The 11,377-nt window shown below is 42.1% G+C and overlaps 1 protein-coding gene across 1 annotated transcript; it reads left to right on the forward strand.

The window, feature by feature from the left end:
* Window positions 1–2,069: 2,069 nt before the first annotated feature.
* Window positions 2,070–5,985, forward strand: LOC129841891 (L-rhamnose-binding lectin CSL2-like). Its single transcript, XM_055910238.1, has 9 exons — window positions 2,070–2,100; window positions 2,399–2,430; window positions 3,176–3,233; window positions 3,314–3,400; window positions 3,446–3,494; window positions 3,682–3,791; window positions 3,920–3,977; window positions 5,670–5,803; window positions 5,879–5,985. The coding sequence occupies exons 1-9, from the start codon at window positions 2,070–2,072 to the stop codon at window positions 5,983–5,985; spliced, it is 666 nt and encodes a 221-aa protein (XP_055766213.1).
* Window positions 5,986–11,377: the final 5,392 nt, after the last annotated feature.

Here is an 11,377-nt window from a genome sequence, read left to right on the forward strand (position 1 = left end):
GCCGTCCCTAGGAGGGGTGCGTCACTTGAGTGGGTTGAGTCACTGACGTGATCTTCCCGTCTGGGTTGGCGCCCCCCCCTTGGTTTGTGCCGTGGCGGAGATCTTTGTGGGCTATACTCGGCCTTGTCTCAGGATGTTAAGTTGGTGGTTGAAGATTTCCCTCTAGTGGTGTGGGGGCTGTGCTTTGGCAAAAGTGGGTGGGGTTATATCCTTCCTGTTTGGCCCTGTCCGGGGGTATCATCGGATAGGGCCACAGTGTCTCCTGACCCCTCCTGTCTCAGCCTCCAGTATTTATGCTGCAGTAGTTAATGTGTCGGGGGGCTAGGGTCAGTTTGTTATATCTGGAGGACTTCTCCTGTCTTATCCGGTGTCTTGTGTGAATTTAAGTATGCTCTCTCTAATTCTCTCCTTCTCTCTTTCTTTCACTCTCTCTCGGAGGACCTGAGCCCTAGGACCATGCGTCAGGACTACCTGTCATGATGACTCCTTGCTGTCCCCAGTCCACCTGGCCTTGCTGCTGCTCCAGTTTCAACTGTTTTGCCTGCGGCTATGGAACCCTGACCTGTTCACCGGACGTGCTAAAAAAGCCAGCTGACATTTACTCCTGAGGTGCTGAGTTGCTGCACCCTCGATAACTACTGTGATTATTATTATTTGACCATGCTGGTCATTTATGAACATTTGTACATCTTGGCCATGTTCTGTTATAATCTCCACCCGGCACAGCCAGAAGAGGACTGGCCACCCCTCATAGCCTGGTTCCTCTCTAGGTTTCTTCCTAGGTTTTGGCCTTTCTAGGGAGTTTTTCCTAGCCACCGTGCTTCTACACCTGCATTGCTTGCTGTTTGGGGTTTTAGGCTGGGTTTCTGTACAGCACTTTGAGATATCAGCTGATGTACGAAGGGCTATATAAATACATTTGATTTGATTAGAACCTCGTTTTAGAGACAAAACTGAGCGATAATTTATAGCGAATGCAATCTGGCTAAGGGATACTCCTTTCTCAAGTAAAAGGCCCTTTGTGAAGAGTTCCTGAGATCTGTGGTTCGTCATGTAAGTTGAGAGGGGTGTATCTTGGCTATAAAATATCTTGGTATTCTTTTGTAGGGACTCTCAACAATTCATTATAGATAGTGAATTGTTGAAAGTCACAGGGCTATGGTAAAGCTCATATTATTAAAGATGAAATATAAGTATAACTCTGACTGGTGTGTGGTTTGTAACTCTCCTCATTTGGTAATACAGGAAATTGCCACGACACTATGCAACAGCTCTCTCTATCCCCTCACAATCGCACGTTCTTCTGTACCAGGTATAAAAGAAAAACACCGTATATACGCAATGGACTATGGTTATTGTAGTTATTTACTATGTTATGCACTACACTATGTAGAATATTGGCCTGTTGCAAAACTACAACTCCCTCTTACATTACACAGTTCAGGCTGGATCTGATTTATCTCCAGGGAACATTCGCATTGAGCTCACAGAAAAACCTAAACAAAATGTAATTCAAATAGAACTGACATTGGTCTGTTAGTTGGAAAAATAACACATTTCGGTTAAACGCTCAGTACTCATTTTTACATTGCAAAAAGTTCATAATTGTTCTTGCAACAAAAGGTACTGGATCCGGCCAAATAGGTTCCTGAATGAAACAGTCCAAAACTGAAAGATGCCATCTGGCTGAAAGTAAGCACTGGTTAAATGATCTCCCTATCGGAGAATTAACTACATTTTTAGGCAAACAATCAGTATTAAGTTACATAATCACGGGTAAATTGACACCCAGAGAAAATAAAATACAAACATAACTAAAATTGGCTTCATGCTGTGGTGACTGAGTAAAGGGAGGACGGCACATCACAGTACTTGTGGTTTGAGCTGGCGTGAGATTTTAGTTATGTGTTGCCAAGATGACTGCTAATCTGTTGTGTTTAGTGTTCCTGGTTGATGCTTTGCGAACAAGGATCTGTCCTTGGCAAGTATCACATGTTAATCAAAGCTTTATTTGGCCAGGTGACCATCCGTAGCATCTTACCTGTTACTAAACACCTGTACCCAGCATCATGCTCCTTTTAAAACTGACTGCATTCACCTGTGAGTATACTGAATTGTAACAAATATGTATTTTCATTCCAGTATTTTCCAGATGGTTCTAAATGTATGTTTATTTGAAAGTAACTGAAGTCTAATATAAACAGTTTGACCCAGGTCTAGTATATACCATCCTGTATTAGGTGATGTTCCATGTCTGTCTATACTCTGTACCATACTATATACTGTACAGTATGTATATACTTACTGTATATGCTGTACACTACTCTTCTCCTGTAAAGAATTGCGAAGAGACTGACCAAGGTTAGAAAAGCTGAACTAGCTGTGTGATGTGTTTCAGTGCTGGCTGCAGTTTGCTGTACACTATCAACTATCAATTTCAAAGATTTTACTGAGCTACAGTTCATATAAAGAAATCGGTCAATTGAAATAAATTCATTAGGTCCTATCCAGTGGATTTCACATGGCGAATTCATGACCCACCGTGGGCCCCCACTCATTGGCGCCAGGCCCAGCCAATTATAATTAGATTTTCCTCACAAGGGTTTATTACAGGCAGAAATAATTCTCAGCACCCCCCTCCCTTCTCTCAGACAATCCCGCAGGTGAAGAAGCCGGATGTGGAGGTCCTGCGTTGGCGTGATTACACATGGTCTGCAGTTGAGGCCGGTTAGATGTATTGCCAAATTCTCAAAAATGGAGGTGGCTTGTGGTAAAGAAATTAAAATTATATTCTCTGGCAACAGCTCTGGTGGACACTACTGCAGTCAGCATAACAATTGCACCCTCAACTTGAGACATCTGTGGCATTGTGTTGACTGAACATTTTAGAGTGGTATTTTATTGTCCCCAGCACAAGGTGCACCTGTGTAATGATCATGCTGTTTAATCAGCTTCTTGATTTGCCACACCTATCAGGTGGATGAATTATCTTGGCAAAGGACAAATGCTCACTAAACGGGATGTAAACAAATTTGTGCAGAACATTTGAACTTTCTGTGCATATGGAAAATTACTGGGATTTTTAAATTTTTTGCTCATGAAACATGGGACCAACACATTATTTGTTGCGTTTTATATCTTTTGTTCAGTTAATGTGACAGTGATTGTTTCTCACTCAGCGACGAGAGTGGTCACCTGTGACAATGGAGAAAACGTCCAGTTCCTGAACTGTGGTAAGAACACACACATTCTATCCTGATGGTCTCTCCATAGTGCTGTCTGTTTCTTTACATTGTGTTTCTTGCCCTGCTAGATTCTGGAGTGATCTTCATTGAGAGAGCTCTGTACGGTCGGACTGACAGAACCACCTGCAGAGAAGGAAGACCTGCTGACCAACACAGTGTTCAAAGACAGGCACCCTAGAGGTCCTCACAGAGGTACTCAGCCAGTGTTAATTTGATAAAGACAGGCACCCTGGAGCTCCTCTCACAGAGGTACTCAGTCACACACAGTGTTTATTTGATAAAGATAGGCCGCATAATCATCAATGTGCCTTTTTTTTTTTAAGCCAATTGTCCTGACGTTCCCGGTAAACACTGCAGATGTCTGCTTTAAATGTCAAGCGACGCATGCTTTTCGACAACGCCTTTGATTAAATCCTTACCTCCTGATATCCCCCAGGTGCAATGGGAAACGGGTGTGTGAAGTGAACACTGAAGTCTTCCGTACTTCTGACCCCTGTGTTGGAATCTACAAATACCTGGAAACCACCTACACCTGCATCCTAGCAAGTCAGTCTGTTTCTATGTATAATAATACTACACCAGGCTAATGTCTGCTATGAAAAGGTATGTCTTTATTTATGTCTGCCCAGCAGTGGCCAGTGTGGTGTGTAATTCCTGTTTGTTTGTCCTGGCAGCACGCAGCATCACGTGTGAAGGCTCTGATGCTCTCCTAGAATGTGGTAAGGCTCTGATGTTCTACTAGAATGTGGTAAGGCTCTGATGTTCTACTAGAATGTGGTAAGGCTCTGATGTTCTACTAGAATGTGGGGAGGCTCTGGTGCTCTACTAGAATGTGGTAAGGCTCTGATGCTCTACTAGAATGTGGTAAGGCTCTGATGCTCTACTAGAATGTGGTAAGGCTCTGATGCTCTACTAGAATGTGGTAAGGCTCTGATGCTCTACTAGAATGTGGTAAGGCTCTGATGCTCTCCTAGAATGTGGTAAGGCTCTGATGCTCTATTAGAATGTGGTAAGGCTCTGATGTTCTACTAGAATGTGGTAAGGCTCTGATGTTCTACTAGAATGTGGTAAGGCTCTGATGTTCTACTAGAATGTGGTAAGGCTCTGATGCTCTACTAGAATTTGGGGAGGCTCTGATGCTCTACTAGAATGTGGTAGGGCTCTGATGCTCTACTAGAATGTGGTAAGGCTCTGATATTCTACTAGAATGTGGTAAGGCTCTGATGCTCTACTAGAATGTGGTAAGGCTCTGATGCTCTACTAGAATGTGGTAAGGCTCTGATGTTCTACTAGAATGTGGTAAGGCTCTGATGCTCTACTAGAATGTGGTAAGGCTCTGATGCTCTACTAGAATGTGGTAGGGCTCTGATGCTCTACTAGAATGTGGTAGGGCTCTGATGCTCTATTAGAATGTGGTAGGGCTCTGATGCTCTATTAGAATGTGGGGAGGCTCTGATGCTCTATTAGAATGTGGGGAGGCTCTGATGCTCTACTAAAATGTGGGGAGGCTCTGATGTTCTATTAGAATGTGGTAAGGCTCTGATGCTCTACTAGAATGTGGGAAGGCTCTGATGCTCTACTAGAATGTGGTAGGGCTCTGATGCTCTATTAGAATGTGGTAGGGCTCTGATGCTCTATTAGAATGTGGGGAGGCTCTGATGCTCTATTAGAATGTGGGGAGGCTCTGATGCTCTACTAGAATGTGGTAAGGCTCTGATGTTCTACTAGAATGTGGTAAGGCTCTGATGCTCTACTAGAATGTGGTAAGGCTCTGATGCTCTACTAGAATGTGGTAGGGCTCTGATGCTCTACTAGAATGTGGTAGGGCTCTGATGCTCTATTAGAATGTGGTAGGGCTCTGATGCTCTATTAGAATGTGGGGAGGCTCTGATGCTCTATTAGAATGTGGGGAGGCTCTGATGCTCTACTAAAATGTGGGGAGGCTCTGATGTTCTATTAGAATGTGGTAAGGCTCTGATGCTCTACTAGAATGTGGGAAGGCTCTGATGCTCTACTAGAATGTGGTAGGGCTCTGATGCTCTATTAGAATGTGGTAGGGCTCTGATGCTCTATTAGAATGTGGGGAGGCTCTGATGCTCTATTAGAATGTGGGGAGGCTCTGATGCTCTACTAAAATGTGGGGAGGCTCTGATGTTCTATTAGAATGTGGTAAGGCTCTGATGCTCTACTAGAATGTGGGAAGGCTCTGATGCTCTACTAGAATGTGGTAAGGCTCTGATGCTCTACTAGAATGTGGTAAGGCTCTGATGCTCTATTAGAATGTGGTAAAGCTCGTCAACTCGGCTGTACAGTATTCTTCTGTCTTATGATATATATTATATAGTAGAGCAGTATCATATATGGTTTATATTACCATCACTAGCACACACCAGACATCCAGTCTTACCTCTCCTCCTCCCTCAGATGTACGATCCAGATCCACAGTGCCAACTATGGCCGCCGTGACCAGCTCGTGTGTTCCTTTAAACGGCCCGCTAACCAACTAGCCAACACCAACTGCCTCAGCCAATCCACCACTGCCAGTAAGGTGGCAGAGAGTTACTGAAACCTGCAGTGTACTATTTTAAACGCGTTACTGTACTGTTAACCTGTACCTGTTGTTGACACACACTGTTGTGATGGGAAGAGCCAGTGTGACGTCCCGGCGTCCAGTTCTCTGTATGGGGATCCCTGTGTAGGAACCTACAAGTACCTGGATGTGGCTTACACCTGTGGCTAAACGTGAGGCACGCACACTAACGCACTCACACGACTGGGAAGTAGAATGCTGAGGCTGACTGTTTTTGTCTTGCAGGAGATCTTCTCTGATGAACATGAAGATCAGATACTTCTGGTATATCTTCATCGGGTGGATCTGTCTTTCCTGTCCTCTCTCCTCTTCCACATGAATCTCAAAATTTAGTAAAATCTATAATTTTCTTGTCAAGGTTTGTCAATTACATTTATTCTTTATTTTGGCATCGGCATTTACGATCAACACTGTTTAGGAACGTTTTCTAAAAGCAACGTGCGGTCAGAAGGACACATGGAGAAATAAAACATGAAACCCAAAATAAACTCTTCAAATAACATTGATATAATAGTTTGTGTACTAAAGCATTTCTCTTTTATTTTCTGAACTGAGGTGGTTGATCTAAATGAAATAGTAATATTGAACAAAAGAGTCATGTTCATGCTATCATTATTACATCAAGAAGGATTCAAAGGTCTTGGATACATGGACACTAAGCATACAAAACACACATTCTTATCCATACAGCTAGGCTGCCCATCACAGCTGAAACAGAGCAGTACCTCACTAGTTACTTTGCTTTAGTCTTAGGCAGGCCTGCAATCTGGAAGCCAAGGTACTGTCAGTCTATGTGGCCCAGACTACCAAATATCAGTGCCACTAACTTATGTCCAAGTGTGATATGAGGGGCTGGTAGTTTAGAAGCTTGTCAGTGAAGGTCTGCTCCATCTGTAACAGTCAAATAAGCAGCACACTTTCAAAATGAGCCCCCCCCCCTCTACATGTCTTACTTCGCTGGCTATTGGGTCATGTTTAGCAATGTACAGTTCCAACCATTTACGTTTGATTCCGTGTGTGAGATACAGAACGGATAATGGTTTAAAGGGTACCAGAGTGCTTGTGTATTTTGTTGATAGAGCCTGCAGCCTTTACTGTTAAGGTGAGAATCTTTTCACCCATAGTATCATTCTGGTACATGAAATGGGTCCAGAGCAGCAAGTGTCCATACACTGAGACCTGAGTTACTGTAGCATCTGTCACTACCTCACTGTCCAACCCAGCGACATGAAGGGGAAGAACATTTTCAATTCTTTGCGCTATTAAGAATTTACAGGGACCTGGCGTCCAAAGGAGATGGTAGTCCACACGTGGACGCAGGACTTCAAGGGCAAAGGTGCAGTTGCAAAAGCAATGGGGTGCTCATATTTACACTTGATGAAAATAAGATATACATTCATAAACGTGACACTAATTTAGCCAAAATCAGGCCAAAATGAAATGCTCTAATTGACTCCCACACAAGGAGGACAGAGCATAGTCACTGTTCCATTCACAGGTCTTCATGAGACAGACCAGTCTGCTTGAATAGAAAGGTTTCCCTCCACAAACCTGGGCTCTACTTACAAAGCCAAAACATAGGGATGTTGGACGATAAATGAATATTCAATGTATACATGAAAAAACTGTTCCCAAGTATTCCCACACATAGAGACATACAGTATGTGATCGTATTGTAACGGGTTTGACTTGAGGTTATTGTTTATAGGGGTGCCAGGTAGGTTGTGCCTACCAGAGAAAATATTGGTTTCTCCTTTTGGTTTGGGAGGGAATGAGTCCCATCTGGTCCGTCAAATCTAAACCAATACAAAGGACTCATGTCAAAGTCTGGATGGTAATACACTTTTCATAAACCCTTAAAACATTGGAGATAACTTCAATACAACTGTATTCTTTTGCGTGGGTTGTATTACCAACATAAATGATCACACACACATAATAATATAACAAATAATGAGCCCGGTAAAGGAGTTCAGGGAACTCAAGTGACCTTAGGTACGCAATGTTTGTCCGTTCATACAAGTGTAGTGTAAACCCAGTCTCAATCATACAATCAAAATATCAACTCTTTTAGCACACAACCATAAAGAATATCAAAGCTCAATAAGTCTTCAACTAAAACTGACCACATAAATAATCACGGTATACATCACACCAAAACAAATAATACCATATCCAAAATGGTTGTAGTCAGTCGCTCAGTCAGACAACCCAATCTGCCAACAGAACGTGCTATTAGCCTACAAGGCACACTTTTAAATACAACAAAACAAACGGAATAGAGAAGAGGGTTGAACACATCCTCATTCGAGTCTTCATCACAACCCCACTTTGGCGCAACTGTTGCTGGCTATTTAACTTTTCTGCGCTATGGATACCGAATACGGGTTCACTTTCCTAAACAACCGCTGAATTGCAGGGCGCCAAATTCAAAAATATTACTAAAAATATTTATAATCCTGCAATCACAAGTGAACTATACCAAAACACAGTTTAGCTTGTTGTTAATCCACCTATCGTGTCAGATTTTGAAAATATATTTTACAGTGAAAGAAATCCAAGCTTTTGTGAGTGTAGCTTTCAATGCTACATCAGCTAGCCCCAAATTAGCATGGTCACAAAAGTCAGAAAAGCAATAAAACTAATCGCTTACCTTAGATAATCTTCGTACGTTTCCACTCACGAGACTCCCAGTTACACAACAAATCTTCTTTTTGTTCGATAAATATTACTTTTATCACAAAAAAATGCCATTTGTGTTGCTCGTTATGATGAGAACTACAGCCTCGTTTCCGGTCCTGAAAGGAAGATGAAAATTTCCAAACGTATCAGATTAAAAAATATTACAAAAAATATCTATAATCATGCAATCACAAGTGAAATATACCAAAACACAGCTTAGCTTGTTGTTAATCAACCTATCATGTCAGATTTTGAAAATATATTTTACAGCGAAAGAAATCCAAGCTTTTGTGAGTGTAGCTTTCAATGCTATAACAGCTTAGCCTTATATTAGCTTGGTTAGCTTGGTCACGAAAGTAAGAAAAGCAATAAAATTAATCGCTTACCTTTGATAATCTTCGGGTGTTTCCACTCACGAGACTCCCAGTTACACAACAAATGTTATTTTTGTTCGATAAATATTACTTTTATCACAAAAAAACGCCATTTGGGTTGCGTATTATTTTGAGAAAACAAAAGCCGTGTTCTGTTCAATAAATCCCAAAAAGTATCCGAAATGGTCGTAGAAACATTTCAAATGTTTTTTATAATCAAACTTCAGGTTGTCTTTAACAAACATAATCGATCATATTTCAACCGGAGCATAACCTATTCATTAAGAGAGAAAAGGAAAATGGTGAGCTCCTCCCGCGCTCGCAGGAAATATTCCGAGGACACCTGATTAGTTTTGAAAGATCTCGTTCATTTTTCTAAATAAAAGCCTGAAACTATGTCTAAAGCCTGGTCACAGCCTGAGGAAGCCATTGGAGAAGTAATCTGGTTGATACCCCTTTAAATGGAGGTTAGACGGGCCAGGAAACAAAGATACAACATTTTAAAAATCACTTCCGGGTTACTTTTTCTCAGGATTTCGCTTGCAGAATAAGTATTCTTATTCTCACAGACACTATTTTGACAGTTTTGGAAACTTTGGAGTGTTTTCTATCCTAATCTGTAAATTATATGCATATTCTACGAAATGTCCGTCTACGTTGGGCACGTTATTTTAACAAAAAACCCAATTCTGGGAATTAAAGAGGAAGCGCCCTATTGGAAGGAGAAGCACTGAGACGGTTAAGACATATTCAGGGCCGTCACAGTATCGCAATGTAATCAAGGTTTGAAATTATTCTGTTTTTGTCAAGTACTATATCTGTTTTGGATTCTTGCGGTCAATTCACAGTGTACTAATTATAACCGTGTTCCCGCCCCACGAACACCCGCTCAAGGAGGGAGTTCTATTAAAGCCCACTTTTACGAGTCTCAGTCACAAATGACAGCTCCAGTATGCTTGATTGCTAGGCAAACAAATAAGATTGTTTTGGTTCAATAAAGCTGTCTCCGTAATAACATTCAATAATCAATTAATTGCATTTATTCTTGCACCATGCGATTAATGATCAGTTGTAAAAAAAAATATTCTGCCTGCTGCCAGCAGCATAATCTATTTCCCTGCGCGAATATATGACAGACAGTTGTTGGTGGGAGCATGTCTCTGGAGCCGCTGAGCCCGAGGAGTGTGTATCAATTCTGCTGTAGGTCTCATAGTGGCCAGCAAGTCAAATGAATTACTAAAATAAACAAGTCACTTAGAAAAACGAATCATGTCTTGCGAGTTAGTAAAAATAACAAATAGTTTGCAAACTGCACATCTCTAGTGCAGATCCAACACTATTCCAGTTTGAACCATCAAAGCCAGGCTTGTATAGATACAACCACAACCCCTGTCTATAGATTCAGTCACAAGCCTGCAGATCACAGGCTAACGCCACCATATGATGTCTCACAAACACCGCTTCTAAAGCATTAACATGTCAAAGCCTTTTGTTGAAGTCCAACAACAGTGGAAGCTCCTCGGAGGAGGAAGGGAGGACCATACTCCTCAGTGAATCCTTTTTAGATAAAACTATACTAAATATAACCACATCACCAAATAATTGATTAAAACAGATTATTTTGCAATGAAGGTCTACAGTAGCCTCAACTGCACTCTGTAGGGTAGCACCATGGTGTAGAGGGAGGACAGCTAGCTTCCATCCTCCTCTGGGTACATTGACTTCAATACAAAACCTAGGAGGCTCATGGTTCTCACCATCTTCCATAGATTTACACAGCAATTATGACAACTTCCGGAGGACGTCCTCCAACCTATCAGTGTCACGCCCTGACTTTAGTTATATTTGCTTTTATTATTTGGTTAGGTCAGGGTGTGACAAGGGGTGGTGTTATGCTGATGAAGGAGGACCCAAAAGCGACGTAATAGAAACAGAGTCTTTATTCCAGTCTTAGACAAAAACGATACTCCTGATATATCTAAGGTAAAAACAAAACAGGAAAACTGAAATCCTCTCGTCAGTAGAGATGAACGACTGGAGACGCGACCACTAGACACCTGCTCACATGCAGCATCTGATGAAGGCAAAAACACGACAGGGCGGAACAAGGACACAGAACAGCAAACATCAAACAAGAATCCGACAAGGACTGAAGCGGAAAACAGAGGAAGAAATAGGAACTCTAATGAGGGCAAAAATAGGGGACAGGTGTGAAAGAGTAAATGAGGTCGTTAGGAGAATGAGAAACAGCTGGGAGCAGGAACGGAACGATAGAGAGAGAGCGGGAGAGGGAGAAAGGGAGGAGGAGAGAGAAGGATAGAAAGAGGGAAAGAACCTAATAAGACCAGCAGAGGGAAGCACAGGGACAAGACATGATGATCAAAAACATGACAGTACCCCCCCACTCACCGAGCGCCTCCTGGCGCACTCGAGGAGGAACCCTGGCGGCAACGAAGGAAATCATCAATCAACGAACGGTCCAGCAC

Source organism: Salvelinus fontinalis, unplaced genomic scaffold, assembly GCF_029448725.1.
Source record: "Salvelinus fontinalis isolate EN_2023a unplaced genomic scaffold, ASM2944872v1 scaffold_0002, whole genome shotgun sequence".
NCBI lineage: Eukaryota > Metazoa > Chordata > Actinopteri > Salmoniformes > Salmonidae > Salvelinus > Salvelinus fontinalis.

Bases quoted from the DNA above. Each gene is read 5' to 3' on its own strand.
- LOC129841891 (XM_055910238.1), top strand. From the start codon at position 2,070: ATGCTCCTTTTAAAACTGACTGCATTCACCT. The intron at 3,401-3,445 runs GTGTTCAAAGAC...AGAGGTACTCAG, and splicing joins AAGACCTGCTGACCAACACA to CCAGTGTTAATTTGATAAAG. The intron at 3,792-3,919 runs GTCAGTCTGTTT...TTGTCCTGGCAG, and splicing joins CTACACCTGCATCCTAGCAA to CACGCAGCATCACGTGTGAA.